We start from the raw sequence: 16,633 nt of genomic DNA, 5'->3' as shown, positions 1-16,633 counted from the left end.
CATTAACCTAGCCAATATTCCAAAGGCAACAATAGCAATACAAATTATACACTTCAACAAGCTGAAGAAAAACAAAGAGAGCCCCTTTTGTCGATTAACAAACAAAATTGACGACAAGAATACGGAAAATAGTCTAGGACCAGTTGTTCATTCGCGTGGGGTAAATATTTACTTGGAAGCAAATCGGTGAAGAGCACGAGCGCGTTGCGGCCTCGATCCATCGAGGGCGGTAGAATCGATTGAATGGCCGTCGCTGAAACGACGAATCCTTCCCACCGACACGGTCCACTCTTCGTCACAAATAGAGTTTCTCAGGGAATCGGTTTCAAATCGGTAAATATTTTTCTACGTTCATTAAGGGTTATATCGTTCGATGATTACCATGTGTCAATTATTAACCTTTGACAGTGTCATAATAAAATAACGAAGAATTCAGAATAACGGATTTAAAAATAAAAATGTATTCCTGAGGTTAGATAGAAAAAACTATGTACTTTCAACTTTTTAGAAAATAAATATTAATAATTGTATAACGTATAACGATATCTAATCCTTCGTAGATAATTGATTGTATAATGCGTAACAGAGCATTTCACAATAAGTATCGTAGAATTTTTTAGATTCTTTGAGATTTTCTTCTCATGAGCTACACTACCGAATGGTCAACGTGAAGAAATAATACACATACATATACAAGCATGATCTTTTGGGCTTCTAAATATCAAGTTACGTTTCTGATGTACGGAACCGGTCTGACTGTCGATATCATTTGTAAACTCGTGTAAATTAGTCCATCAGAGAAGAGAATTCTTTTGTATCTTTCGAGTGACTGGCAAGATGCCACAGGATCTAAGAGCGAAATTTTTTTTGTCGAGTTAGTACTCAAGTTGAGAGTATCTCGTTTAAATTGTGGCGAATGAAGTCTCGTTTCGATTGCGGATGACTAAACGTTCGGATTCTACATCTAAAGAGTAATTTTTGTTTGAAATAGGAATAAAAAAACTTGTTTCAACTAATTTAATATTTTTATTTCAAAAGTATTTTAACCATTTCCCTAGGTGTATGATATATATAACTTTCTATATATTAAGTATTATATTTGTACTCTTGTAGGCTATTAATTGAACAATGTATTTGTTTTCAGTAAAACCAGTTTGATATTTTAGAACATTGTGTCTTCTTTGCGAGACCATCCGAAATTCCAGGTATGTACCTACTATTAATAGGAAAAGAAAAAAATTGGCTATGCCAATTGATCGAATTCTTGTTTACCTTGTCGAGTACGAGAGCATTCTACTATAAGTTCAAGAACAGCATTTGAAAGACTCTTTTGTTTCACATGTTATTTCATTCTGCGTCAATGGCCACATACAATGTTTAAATATCTTATTTGAACTTCCTTGTTATAGGAATATATATTTTGGTCTACATTTGTGCATACATTATTCTACTGCAAATATAATTATTTAAACATTCAACTTCAACAACTGATAGTCAAATGAAATTTTAATTCAACTAAATCTGTGACCCTTCTTATTACAGAAATAGCAGTTCAGATGTCTTTCAAATATTCTTTAAAAATAGTCTGTACCTAGTGTGTGATATAACAACTAATTTTTCAAGTCCAACTTTATCACAAATGAAATCTCCAACGCAATTTCGTCATTCCTATCTTCCATATTATTTTGAGCCATAAAATCTCGCTGACTTCAATTGTACCACGAATTTAACATCTAACGGTGGATGTGCTGTTCCTTTTTGTGTTAATTATTTTGGCCACAGTGGCCGTGTTACTGCGTGTCGGAATTTCGTAATGCTACCTATGAAGTTACACCCGTAGCCAAGAACAAAGACGCAGTCCTACGTGAAAACGCGAGAACGATACTCGAAACGAAACAGCCGTCGCACACCGACTGCCACATCTGAATTCATTTCGCACATCCGCGCCACGAAAGTAGTACGTGTCGGGTCTAAAGTTCAGCCGAACGTACAAGCTCCTACCGGCCGTGAATCACGAAAAACCGTCGGGGCTCATCGTTAGGTGACGCGACGCCCGTATGCTCGTGTGCGATAAAAATTGTCCAACGAATCAAGCAAGGCGAACGAAGTTGCGAAACCTATAGATCACGAGTAAGTAAAAAATACTTTTTCGCTGGACGAAAGCGCCCGCCGATATACGTTAACACGTTGTCTGCCACGGTGGTTTTCGATGATTATTTACATGTTTTAAAAATTTGCTAAATTTATTAGAAATTTGCCCAGTTTTTTTACTAAATTTTTACTACATTTTGTTAGAGTGATTAAAACAAGACAAATTTCAGGGACTAAGAAATTGTTGACTTTAAATCGATAAAAAAAAATAATGCGAATGATTTAGATAACATTATCAGAGAAAAAAATGCATAGGTCCAATATAATACTTTGCAAAAATTACATATTACCGTTCAGCATATTTCAATCTATTGCGTCTCCCGGGACAAAATGCATAAAATTCACGTGCCAGTCAATGTGTTAAGGTTAAGATGCACGCGTGTCCGAGATTCGGCGTCCAACGCTTTCCTTTGATGACGCGTTCCTCGAATTATTTACAACAATCTCTCGGAAGTTATCCATTAAACAATAGGCTCAACGCGGAATTTTTATTGGGAAATAAATTGTGTGATTTATCGGTGTTGACCTTTTAAGGAGTATTACTTTTCTCGCCAGCTAAAATCACGTGTGTGGGTAATGTAAAAATATATTCTAGTTGATAGAGTGTTATTCTTTTTAGTTATTGTGAGTTAATTTGAAGCATAGAAAACAGAATTCGATAATGTAAATTGATGAACAGAAATTACGAATGAAATGTTGCGTTAACGCAACGTCGCACCTTAATGACTTAATATGAAAATATATACCTGGTTTCATATTATGCTTTTCGACTACTATAAATTAATTTAACCCCATCATTATCCTCGGGCTATATTCCATAATTAATTAGTTAATTTATTAGATGAACATTCTATTCCAATGAACATTTTTCAATGTAGTTAGTTTTTAAACACTTGGTTCCAATATTCATTATATGCACGTATTTAGATCGTACTACTTTCTATGTATTACACACTTTTCATGTATGTATTACACACTATCCTTATTGGTAAGGTTGTACAAAAAAGGATAAATTATTTTTACTACAAAGAACACATTATTATGTTCTATTTAATAATCTGTATACTAGAATTTTGTCTTTTTCACAAAAATTTATATCGCTATATTTTGTCTTTTTCTATTAAGACGCACATGTGTCGCAACGTTATCGAGTGACAAATTTCGTAAGGTCTAAATATAGAATATAATTACGTTATATGATAAAGATCTAAATTTACCATGTTAGAGAATATATCGAATTTTTTCAATTTACGTAAAGATTCCTATTACGATTTACAGATATACGCCATCGTATCCACCGGTCCACAAAAAATAGGTGATATTTTCATGAATATAGTGCGCATGCGTGGAATGCACGCGTATGTTAAACACAATGCGTATTCGTCTATGTCCGCACGCGCGCGAACACAGTCGTATTTATGAAGCACACGCAGAAATCACATGTGTGTAAATATTTTTCGTACTTTATGAATCCTTAAACGAAAAACTCTGTCATTGAGAGAAAATCAATAAAACACAATCTCTGAAACACAAACGTCAACAACATCGTGAAGTACACGTAATGTTACGTTTCCAAATGTAATCATACGGTCAAAGTACATTTAACCATCACTCACCATAGAAATATAGAAAACGATATTATGAGCGTAACACTATCTTTTGTATGCATAAAATTCTGACTTATGTTAACATTTTTTGCAGATCTATGTATTTTACAGAGTAATAACAAGGTACATATTCAAATCATAACAGGTTAAGTGCCATGCTTACAAGTGACCGCCATTGCCAAAATTAATTGAAGTATTCGGGTGAAAGAAACAGTCATACTCGTAACATTTGTAATACTTTTAATGTTATAATACCAATGTAAAGTATTAAATGCATCATAAAACATTTAAACAATCTTATTCTTTTATACAATTACATCCAATGCTATGTACAGTAACAATATACACAAAACGTAACAAAGTGTAATATAACAATGTAATATAAAATTTTAGTCAACATGTTAGTACTTAACAATGTTCAGAATTTATTTAAATATTAATGATACCGTAATGACATATACGCAACTGTTATGAATGCGAGCCGCGAAGAACAACAGGCGTTTCACACGCATACGTACGTAGATTACAAAAAAATATGAGCTTACCTTTGAACGTATTGCGGACGAGAGTCATGCTCATATTCGCGTAAGCGCGAGCCAGTGCTCCCCGAGGTACGTCTTGCGTTTCTTCGACAATTCCGCCAGGTTGAATGCTTCGGTAGCAGCAGCGCGTCTTGCGATCCCGCTCAAGAGTTCGTCCAGCGTGATCTGTGACGTTTCAAGGTACAGCGGCGACACATGGTTGTACCCTTCCTCCCCGTTTCTCCGTTGAGTCGTTCGATAAATAACGTACTGCCAGTACAAAGCAACGATAATCGGCTGTTCTAGTGTCGAGGAGCATAGAGATACGAAACAGAGGCTTCAACGTCCGTTCGTGCAAGAGTTTAATCGGACGACGGAGAAAACTGGACAGGACTTCGTCACGACTACTCCAAGTGTTATTGTTATTTCACATCCACCAACGTTCTAGTGCACGGCTGTTCAGTATCATTTCTTATTCTATCTTTCGTTTGCTTTTAGGTTACGTACGATGGTAACAAGGCTGCTTCGTACGTATATGAAGGATCGAGCGAGTATCACCTTTGCGTTTTGATCATAGATGATTGATTTTCGAGTCTGGATATCCACAAGGTGGTGAAGAGCTCAGACAGTGGGACCAGAACCAACGACCAGCACTTACCGCGGCCGCGATCATTAAAAAGCAGCCGTGTCACTCGCGCGCACAACGAGTTCAACGAAACACGGGAATGTTGATCACGTTTCTTCTCTTCGATGTGAAATAGACGAACGAAGTCAAGTGTTTGGATACGCGAGGGAGACAGAAAAGGAGCAATAGAGTGATAACAGGGACAGAGAGGTGAGAGGTGGTGAAAGGAGAGCGGCTCGAGAGACGAGAGAAAGAGAGAGGTTATGTGCAGACGACGACAGGAGAAATTCCAGCGGGCGGCAGCGCTGAGGTCCACGGATAGTTCGTCCGTTCCTTCGTTCCCCTCGTCCGATAAGTGATGATTCCACGACGATGATTCGAGAGGACCGATTGGGTGGGACGCGTTTTAGCCTCGTTGGATCTTCGACGTCCGCTTCATCGTGTATATGCCACAGACCAATGATTACGAGTGTATCTTAAGAACTTGGAGGATTTCTTCGGACGAGGAACAACGAACGAGGTAATTAAATTTCGTTTATTATTTTATGTCCCAAGGTATAGCCTGCTTTATCGCATGTATATTCATTCGATCTCATGCTTTGCGTCTTAAAGACGGTGTTTGATTCGCAACCACTCAAAGAATCTTCTTTCGATGATATCGTTTCGTGTCTGGAGCGCTTCTTCTTGCTCGCTGTTTGAAGGATCGCTCGATGTCTCGAACGAATCCGTGAGTATATTGAGGAACGAATTTAAGATATGGGTGTGATGCACTGTTACGACTTCCTAATTAATCACACTATATATCACTCTCTCTTTAACGAACTAGAATAAATGAAAAGAACGTCGAAAAACGGATAGGAAGACAGCGCGCACCGGTTATATCCCTGGAAACGATTCGTGCGGAAAGCGATACGCTGTTCTTCTTCTGCCACCTCCTCCTCCACCGCCTTCTCCTTTTCTACCGATTCTTTTCATTCGCGTACGCATACGTTTTCCCACGCACCGAGGCAAAAAACCACACACTTACGGAGACTGACTGGAGGGAAAGAATAGCGGGAAAAAGATGGAGAGAAGAAAGGAACGAGGGAAGAGCGCGACGGTGATCGGGAGTTGATGCTAGGGCATCGCAGAGAGCGGGCAAGGCAGAAATGTCGGTGTTACTACCAGCTTGGAGTAGCAAGCACCGGTAAAACACGGTCCTAACTAACACACATGGAGACAGATTGGGGACTGCTGCTTCGGAGTTTACTATAGGATGGGACGGATGGTGATGGCGGCCGTAGCAGAGCAGCCACCGCCCCCATGCTTCTTCTCTCTCTCTTCGTCTCCCTTGTCTTGTTCGACCGCCGCCCCCACCACCGTTTCTCACTGCTATTTCCCTCCACTCTCTACTTCTCCCCGTAACCGTTCCAACCGTTCTCCTATTCTCCCCTCTATGCGTTATGATGGACACGCTGGAACTCCCCTCTTCAACATCCAACTTACCCCCTTTCTCTCCCACTTCTCTTGCACGCTTCTCTCTACATTTCCTCCTCTTCCTCTTACTCTTCACATACAGGTCTCTGCTATAGCTTTCCCTGGGCTACGAGATGTTATCCTCGAGCAATTCGTGCGTACTATACATATATTCGTCTACCCGTGTCGTCGCCACATCCCCTACCTGCGTCGCATCTCGACGTGTGCGTTGGCCGCAATCAAGGTCAGGAGCGTAACCGGCTAGCTATGGCACCCCGCTCTATCGATTCTATATACCACGGTTTCATTACGATGACGACGTCGACGACGATACAAAGGGGGTAGCCAGAGGGAACTTATACTTATGTAGTCAAGCAGTGTTGTTTTCACTAATATAGCGGTTTATGGATCGCGGTGGTGTTCCGTTATCGTGGCGCATTCGTTCACCGGAAACCTGGTATCTTTTGGCTCATTGGCTCACAGATGTGATTACCTCGTTATTTATCTGCTGAAAGGAAGGATGCGTGTTGCGCCGATATTGTATTTACTTTTATATAGCTTCCTCTTCACGTGTTCTATGCGCATCCTCCAAGATACTTCGCTGAAATACCAGTCGGATAGGGGGTGTGTAAATCTACGAGAATGTTGCTATCAAGTATATTCACGTCCAATAAATTCTCGTAGCAATTTCGTAAAGGAAAACAGCTTTCGTGTAAGACGAAGGTGATGAAACGAAAAGACGTTAGAAAGATGAATTAATTTCTTCTTGAATTTTTTTGAGGTCGTTTGTCAAGTCAATTTGTCAATTGAAAAATTCAATATCGTTTCGTGATGTTTATACATATCACGAGATATTTTGCAATCACGGCTCGAATACCTCGGACTCTCCCGGAGGGGAAACGAGATAACATTCGGTAGCGCGTGCGGTTATCTTCGTCGATTCCCTTGACTTTTCACCGCCGTGAGGTATGTAAATACGTTTTAAAGTAGACAAGAAGCTCTTATTCGCGATGCAATCTACGTAACAACGTCGCATCGGTATCAACGAAATTTTCCATTCTCTCCTCTTCCTAGCAAGAATAGTTCAACAATAAACAATTCTATCATCACGAAAATATATACAGTGGCTAAGAAAAGTATTTGTATATATATACCCTTATTTCATGACGTATCTTTTTATCAGGTACGTATTAAATTTTCATACTCATATGAGAATATTTATTACTAGATAGATGATGCAAAATTTAATATACTTTGATCTAATTAATTATCACGCAGATGCAATGATGCAAATTGCAAATTTTTTATAGTCACCGTACATCTAATTTAATACATATCGTCTAATAAACGAATCGCGAGTATCACCTTCAGTTCATATACTAACAACGTTAAAAACATATTAAGTTGATTATTAGCCAATAATAATCGATTTGAAATGGAGATCGGTAAGACTTATATCCAGCAGTTTCTAACTTCGTTTCCAGACCACGGTTTCCTTCGAATAAACGTCAGATAAACGTGCGCGCACCGCAAGAAAGAGAGAACGCAGGAAAGCGAAGTTAACCCGCAGGCTTGGTCGAGCTACAAGGTAGCTTATCGTCGGCAACTACGATATTGATGGCTAATGTGTACGTACAGCCGCGACGAAAGCAGAGACGGCAAGCAGTGGCGGCAGTGTCCGATACTATTATTAGTGTGCAGCTGCCTGCGAATTACTGAATGAAAGGGAAGGACCGCTTCGAAACAATATCCGAAAGAGACGGGAGGCACGCTGCATCGTTTAAAGCGACAGCCATCCGACGATTATTTAGAGTCAGATTTACGCGTGTACATCTATGTATGAGTGCGCCATCGAACGAAAGCGTCGCGCGTAGTCGTCATGAATCGATTGATTTGTAAATTAATGTATATTCCTTCGTACTTGGATTCAATCAAACCTTGAATATTACATGAATCGATCAACATGAAAATTTAATACTGAACTTATTGTCCAATGGAGCAAGGTAAGAACGACCGTAATATATTATTTTGAAAGTCATCTATCACACGTTCGAGTATACGTATCAGGTTACGAGAGAAGTATGGACAATTATTTAGCGTCACGTTGATTGCTTGCTTTGAATATCAGCGAAAGACTAGACTGAATTTTCTCTGATGAGTATAAACGTTGATTCACATACGAGTAGGGAATTGTTCATGAAACTAATTTGTGAGATAGTCATACGTTTATTTCAGTCCTGAGCCACATAGAAGAACAAACATATTGTACATATGTACTTACGTGTTATTACGTACTTCACATTTGAGACGATTGGAACTGTATCAGGAAAATCTTCTGAATAAACAGTTCCTTTTTTGACTCTTATATATACATTTTCTTACACATTTTTGTATTAAGAAAATTTATTGCAATATTTGAAATTTATCTCTTTCCTGAGGTATTTTTAATAAAATGATAAATTTTTAAAATGAAAGCTATGTGATAAACTTTATATAAAAATTTATGACGTTAGGCTTAAAAAAGATGCAGATATAGCATATGACAGAAGAACACAAATGAAAAGGGATCATCGTACACAATTTTCTTGTGTTCAAGTGTTAAACGAGAAGCGTCGGACTGTGATCGTTTAAAGCCGGACTTATATACCAGCGAAAGCATAGCCGGACCATCTCCATTCAACGAGTACTGGCAATTAGAGCCAATAGTTGCCGACCCCTTCTCCCAAAGGTCTTGTCTCGAGGTGTTGAATTTCTTGGTATCTCACCAGTTGAACCATCATCGTTCTACCAGCATTTCAACAGAACGCTCCAAATCGTAAAAACTTCTTTCGATTACCTATACGACCCCCGACATTCCAAAACCAATGAAATTACCCTCCACTCTTTTAAAAACAACGAAACTTCTCAATGTACCTCTCAAAAAATTTCCAGTATTATTAATATATAGTAGCTACAAGAAGTATTCGCATACTACTTAATGATGTACAAACATACTAAATTTCGTATCATTTAATTTAAGTACTTTTATATGAATTTCATATACTATGAAAATGAAATGGGGTAGAATCTGATAAAAAAAAGCCGTTTCATTCATGCTCGTTGTAGCTACTGTAATCATGACTGCAGATTTGTACGTAAATTCATATTTTTATAAACTTAATTAAACAAACGGAATCTAAGCAGAATATCATTACAAGGACTATAGTTCGCGTATTTTACATATTCTTGCATATTATATACATTTTTACGATTTTAAGTTTTCTATAGATGCATAAAAATCCGCAGTCTACTGATTGCAGTGCAAAGAAATTTCAAAATATTTTATACAACTCGTGCAATATTGTATAAAAGTTTACCATGTTAGGTATTCAAATACGTTCACGAGCCACTATATATAACGTTTGTAGCATGTTAAAAGCCCTTAATCAAGGATTCCAAAGGGGTCGTTAGTGTTTCAGTGATAAGAAACGTGCCTAAATCTCCTTCGGTGGATACGGTACTGCGCGATCTCCGGCGTGGCGGGTCCAGCAATGACGCGGAGATCACCGAGCGTATCCGAATTCGGCCGACTTTAATCGAGTGGGAGTCGAGCATGGTGCGTGGTGGGGAGTTTGTCTCCTCGCGGAGGGGAATTCCCCGATGCCGGTGCGGTGTGGTGACCACACCGTGTCCCTTTTTGTTGCCGCCCATTAGGCGCCACCACGGCGTGATTCGCAACCGTGTTTCTTTATCTTCGCCGTAGCCAGGCTAGACTCTGCGAACGCGACCGACTGCACGCGTTCTTGCCTATCTTTCCACCCTGTCTCTTTTTTCTGTCCTTCTCTTCCTCCCTTTGGACAATAGCAGAGTGATTCACCGTAGGTACGATGTTTCCGATCTCTGTGTAGTATATGCGCGCAGATAAGTTGCCGCGTGCCACGTTTCGAGTTCCGTCTCTCCCCACGCGTTATGATCACGTTTCGACTTTTGAATCGTAGAGAAAGATACAGATACACTTCTCTTGGAAGGATTTAGTGGTGGAGAAGAATCTTCCTTATTGGGAACTGGGATGGTTTATATGGAAATATTTTAGAGGATATTTCCGTTTCGTGTTGTTTCGAAAAGATTTATTCCTGGAGTATACTTTCCCCTCTATTGGATTGTTCGAAAGGTTCGTTTTGTTTTATTATGAATTTATATCAGATAATATAATGTTTGATTCGTAACGAAAATTTGTTAATGAAACAGGTTCCTTTTTTTTCAGTAAGACCTCGTATGTTCAAGGAATTCTGAAAGTTAACTGGAACGTTCTCGTGTTTGAAAAACATTTGCAAGAAATTAATCGGACAACGTAATCGTATTCTAGAATCTAAAAGACTCGTAAAGCTACAGGTGACGAAAATTCTACTTAAATTTTAAATCTTTCTTAACTTCCGTTACAAACTTTCCAAACAACGCAATATATAGTGATATATGGCTTCATTTTTTAAATGGTACTTGAGATCTTGGAGGGTTTATCTCGCTTATCTCGTCTCAAAGATTGATACCTTTTAAGTGTACAGTATAGTTGAACGCTTTTATCTCGAGCTATATATTAATCAGCGATGATGGAAGGAATAACCGTCTAACGAGGGTTCGACTTCTTTTTCTCCTTGGTCCGTTCCAATTGGAGGTAACCATTTTTTCCACTTGTCTTTTTACGAGTTCATTCAGCCACGTTCTAGGGTTTTATATAATGAAAAACTGGACCAGATTTTTATCTTCCGTGGACGAGATGGGGTAACTACGCGGTGTGGAATAACTGGATGGAAAGGCCAGTCGACGCTTATTGTTCCAGGGATCATCGGTCAATTGTGTTTTACCAAAGATTGCGCTTTCTTCTTATCCAGATAACGCGCGGTTTTATACCACCGTCTTTCACGGATGACCGATGGCGTTGGCTCGCTTCATTGCTTTTTCGTTCGATACATCGATGAGTTCATTGCGACCGACTGAATTTTTCTATGATTCATGCCATGCCAACTAAGCTGATCATGAATTCTAAACTGGTTCAGAGAACTCTTCTCGAGAAATGTAATCTATAGTTTCTAACCATCGGTAGCCATATAATCGTCAATGAGATCAGAATGGAATTGGTCGGAGATCGAATTAAAATATTAGTATTAATAAATTCTATTTTCATAAAACCATTTTTCATTGAGAATTTATCGCACTTTCGTCTTGTTTTTAATTCTTATTAACGATAAGAAATTGAACTATGGCAAGTTATCTCTCATTGTTAAGATATTAATTGATAATTGTTATTATCTTTCCCTATTAGAGTTTTATTTTGTTTTCAATTAGTTCTTTCAATGTTTGTCGTTAGAACTGAGATTATGGAAATCGGGATTACGAAAAGTTAATTTATTGTGTCTATTTTTCTTGTAGCACCGTAAAGAAAAGCGAAGGGTGACTTATCGTTGTGCCACGAAATCGATGTTCTTTATCGCTTCTCCTGGAAAGCGTAAGTTTTTTCCTTTGGACTGCTCAAATTTCACCGTATCTTACAACCTTTAGCCTGGCCACCTATACAAAACGAAACGTAAACGCCAAGGTTCGACAATTTGTTAGAACGAATGGGGACTGGCGGTTGCATATATGTGTACTTGTGTACAGGCTGATTCATTCGTCTGTCTAACGAAGTTTGCATATACTCGATCTTGCAGGCTGTGTAATTTCCAGAAGAGATAATTAAAACGGATTCTTCCTTCCTAACTCTGTCTCTGTTAGCCAATTCTTGATTCTTAATTGAGTTAAATTCTATAAATTCTACGTCATTTAGTGACAACATCCAACAGATCTCACAAAGGACATAACCTAACAAACACGTATTATCTGAGATGATTAAAGAAATAAATCAATCAAATTCGAAGATGGTATCCCACTGGGGGTAGCCATCCACATGTTATAATACTATATCACTAAGCTATAATATTTTATCAAATGTCCTACTGGACAAATTGTAAAATGAAAATAAACAAATATAAAAAAAAAGAAAAAAATTTAGTGACAACAAGTATAATATCTTTTCAATTTTACCACTGTATATTAATACCTTTATTTTACTTCACTCTCCCTCAGTGTTTTCATTTTGCTTTATTCTAGTACCAAGGTCAGTACTGTCCCTCTTCCTGTACAATAAGAATATTACAAAATCGTGTACCTATGAACTCAGAAAAATGTAAAAGGATTCTTCTTCAAAACTCTTCGTTTGCACGAGTAACAATAAAAAATATCTCCAAACGCAATAGTAAAGATTGTCTGTGAAAAGAAAGAAGCAACGTGAGAAGATACAATTCGTCAAAATTATTTATCCCAATGAACGACGATAAAGAATATCTTCGAGCAAGATTATAAATATTATCTCTGTATAATAATCAACTAGCCGGGTAAAATTGTATGCTGCGACGCATCCCCAATACCAAACATTCGCAAGATTTCATCCCAACGTAATATCAATCCGTACCCAGAGAAACTTTCTGACGATACACATTGTCCCCCAATTCTGTCATTCCATCCATAGAAACAGCCCCGACTATAATCCCATCGAGGAATGGAAATGTCGCGTTACGTGGATCACCCTGTATATAGATATAGAGACATAGAGAAACTCGGCCGGATCTGTAAAACTGAAGGCTCGTGGACAAAAACCTGACCTCTCGAACAACTGTGCACCATGTGTGCGCCACTTGTGCGCCTCTCTTCTCCCCATTCTCTTTCCATCCAATACCAGGTCTCTCCCTTGTTCTCTCTTCGTTTCACGTTACGCTGATCTCGCTGCCATTTCTCTCCGACACGCTTCCACAAGCTTCCCAATCGCGATTAATCAGGTATATACGGCGAAAAACTGGCGTGGAATGGAATCCACACACGCGAGCATTCTTCCGTGCTCTTGCTCCTCTTCCAAGAGCAAAAGTGGGAGGCGTCGTGGTTCTTCCTGCTCGACGCACGAGAATAAGAAACAAAGACGATCTCGGGAAAAACACGATCGCCGCTTTGTACCTTTATCCTCGTTAGTCAGTTAAATCCTCACTTTTACCATTTCGAAATATTCAAGAGAATTGATGTTTTATCATCGGATCGCGGATGCTTGCGGAAACTTACATTTTTACGAATATTTGAAGGCGCAAAGATGAACAGAATGTACGTAACGTGCAAATATCTTAATCAAATATCGAGTTTCAATTTCTGTGATTATATGCCAGTTCACTAACTGCCAAATAAGAAGGAAAAACGTCAACTGTGAAACCATGCGAGTAAACAAACCTTTCGATCAAGGATTCCAAGAATCTGAACTAGCTTCGCGTTACGAGAAGAATTCCGTTTAACGAGAAAAGCAAAAGGGAGAGGGAAGAATCTCGAAGAAAAACGTAGGAGAAAAACTTGAGAAGAAATAAACCGAAAGAGAAGGATAGAAGAGGAAGAAGAAAGCGAGAGCATAGATCTGTCTTCGTTAGCTTCACGTGTCTACTTACCTTCCAAGCGACTATATGGAAAGAATAATTAGACGTGCTTTTTGCACTTCGCAGCAGAACAATTTAAAACATTTTCAGTACACTGTCTATTAATCTTATATTTGATAAATTATCGATTCATCAAACTTTGCTTCTTAAGATTAAAGAGAAAAATCAACGACTCTTCATTTTTTCTCTCAAGATTCTTCTAATCTTTAAAAGGTTAAACATTCTCATAAAATATCGACTTAAGTCATTCGTCAAACTATTGGAATCATTGCGTCGACATTTTTCCAACGTTGATGGCCGAGTTCTTCTATTTTCATTTAATCTCCTTCGATCAAAACTCAAGATATAGTTATCTGTTACAATATGTCGATGACGATACGTAAGTTCCATTTCTTTAGTTTATAAAAATGCGAATTTGTGTAAACATTCGCAAACTACTTACACGTATATCAGCCATTCTTTGCTTCGTCGTTTCGCATTGGAATACTCAAGCTCCGTATCGTTTTACAATGAAAACACTACATCATCTTACACGGAAAGATAAAAAAGACAATCAGCGTCCCAATTATAGTATCGTCTTCTGAAATTGCAACAGTATATCCATCAATTACATGCAACATTCGACCAACCATGATTAACCATGGCTGAGAAAAGAACATGTCAGAGTCAGAATGTTGCAATCAATAATCACGACGTGAACTAATACCCCTTATCGTGACGATATAACGAAAGTTCCAAGGTTTTTAATACGCGTGGTGGATAAGTCACGGCTAGTATGTCCGAGCACGAACAAAGTTAAGCAGTCAGGCGGTATAATATAACCAGGGCAAGCGGAGCAAATATTTGTTACGTTCGAATTTCTGTTTACCCTGAGAGTGCCGCTTGCAAAATAAGATAGGCACCAGTCCTGGCTACCGCGGATTTCCCTTGAGCCAATCGACAACGCGGAGGAGCTGTTTACCCCCATTGTAGGAATCTTGTCGATAAAAACGATTATATCCAGATACTAAGTAAGGCAATTCAGTTAAAACGTAAGTGTATCATTTGAACGTTAAATAAAAGATAAATTCAGGTTTACAAGATGGAGAATAGTTCGTAGGTCGTAAATAAGCTACGGATTTCTTTTTTTTTTTTTTTTAATTTATTTATTTACATTTTACAATTTGTCCAGTAGGACGTTTGGTAAAATATTATAGTTCAGAGATATAATAATATAACATGTGGATGGCTACTCTCAGTGGGATACCATCTTCGAATTTGATTGACGTCCTTTGTGAGATCTGTTGGGTGTTTCCTTGAAGGTCATAAATAAGCTACGGATTTCTATGCATCTATATAATAAGAAATTTTGAGTTGCAAAATTACACAGAATTCACATGTATAAAGTACTTAATATATTAAATTGTCTGGAAGTTTCCTTCGTTTTATAATGCGCAACATTTCTTGTTTCACATTATTTTATTAAATTATGTTTCATTCATTTTATTCCATTGAAAGAAATGTGCGTTTGTTCTATTTGATGTTTCTATATCATTTTGCTCTGGTGTAACAAATGGATCATGCATAATTCAATAAAATAATAGGAAAGAAAAAATGGCGCGCATCCATTATTTCCTTACGAAACGGAAGAAACTTTTGGGACAAGATAATAATATTCAGTGGATTAAATAAACTCCTACTTGGATTCCATTTGTTTAATTAGTCCTATAAGAGATACTGATTTATATAAAAATACGCGGTGTAGTCATAAATATTGCGTTGGATGGAACTATTTGGAAAATTGCAGTGGTATACCGCAATTTATAAGGCTGGTTGGGAATTTTCGCTTTGAAATTACGAAAGCTTGGAAGAAAATTGGATGCCAAGAAAAATCACAATATCCTTCTCGAACGGTATTTTCAATTTTTCTAATTTAGATCAATGTACAAACGTCACAGTAATTCTACGCTGAACTAAGAAGTCTTTTCGCCAATACTTAAAAATTCTAAATTCTAAAATCTCAACGTTGTCGCTGCTTCGCAGAAATTCTCAAGATATTTCACTTAATTTTTCAAATAAAATTCCAAGCTGCTATTTTTACTTTTTACCCCGACAATCCATTTAAAGTATGATACAAATTTCACAGCATCTCAGCATCCAAGCAAATTCCTCTCCCTATCGCTACACTTTAAAAGCTTTAAGAAACAGGCTTACCGTAGCAACACGCAGCCGCGTGTCCAGGTTACTTTGTATAACCTGTCGGCCCATAAAGCGTGACATATTAACAACTCGACCTCGGTTCACGCCCATGGGGCAACCGTTTTCTTGCTTTTGTTTCGACAATTCCGCGTACCAACTTCAACCCTTTACTGTACGCCTTTACAGTCGCTACACAGAGGCTCGATCGGCTTCTTAACGATACGAGATATCGAATTCGCCTGAGTTTTTGCTGTCAGAAGCAAAGACGAATCGCGATAGAAGAAGGATCGTCTCGACACCCGTATAGGGCAAAAAGTTTTCTGATGAGAACAGCGAAGAGGAAGCTGGAGGTCTTATCGATGGGAGATTTCATGTTGGGGAACGTGAGCGTAATTTAATAGTGATTGCTTGGCTTTGGAATATGATAGTTTCTCTTTTGAATGGAATTTGTTTGAAACAACCCTGTGTAAACTTGACTCGATGATCTTCGATTCTTGCAGTGAAAACATCGCAAAAATCACATCGGATCCCCGTTCTCCAGGCATTTTTCGCTCGAAATTTATACAACATTTTTTACTGGAAAAATAATCAAATGCGTACACAATATGTACGTAC

At 38.2% G+C, this 16,633-nt stretch overlaps 1 protein-coding gene and 1 long non-coding RNA gene across 19 annotated transcripts in view; one reads left to right on the top strand and one right to left on the bottom strand.

Annotated features, from left to right (window-relative positions):
• The window catches only part of zfh1 (Zn finger homeodomain 1), a 35,034-nt gene extending 30,597 nt beyond the window's left edge, over positions 1-4,437 (bottom strand). The window contains exon 1 of the mRNA XM_033344136.2: positions 4,304-4,437. Within this exon, the coding sequence (XP_033200027.1) occupies positions 4,304-4,337 (34 nt within the window). The 5' untranslated portion in view covers positions 4,338-4,437. The remainder of the gene's footprint in view (positions 1-4,303) is intronic.
• LOC117162273 (uncharacterized) lies at positions 1,542-15,524 on the top strand. Of its 18 annotated transcripts, XR_013058958.1 has the most exons (8): positions 1,542-2,130; positions 3,430-3,746; positions 3,853-5,424; positions 5,517-5,631; positions 5,731-7,542; positions 7,844-8,362; positions 8,956-10,509; positions 10,603-11,755. It is a non-coding gene; the product is annotated as an uncharacterized LOC117162273 (long non-coding RNA). The 18 variants fall into 18 exon arrangements; XR_013058955.1 differs by lacking the exons at positions 5,517-5,631; positions 5,731-7,542 and adding an exon at positions 11,766-15,524 and having other exon boundaries at positions 10,603-10,730; XR_013058946.1 differs by lacking the exons at positions 5,517-5,631; positions 5,731-7,542 and adding an exon at positions 11,766-15,524 and having other exon boundaries at positions 10,603-11,411.
• The last annotated feature ends 1,109 nt before the right edge of the window (positions 15,525-16,633 follow it).

Source organism: Bombus vancouverensis, chromosome 8 (assembly GCF_051014615.1).
Source record: "Bombus vancouverensis nearcticus chromosome 8, iyBomVanc1_principal, whole genome shotgun sequence".
In the NCBI taxonomy this organism is placed as follows: Eukaryota; Metazoa; Arthropoda; class Insecta; order Hymenoptera; family Apidae; genus Bombus; species Bombus vancouverensis.
This window is presented reverse-complemented; position numbering and strand designations above follow the sequence as displayed.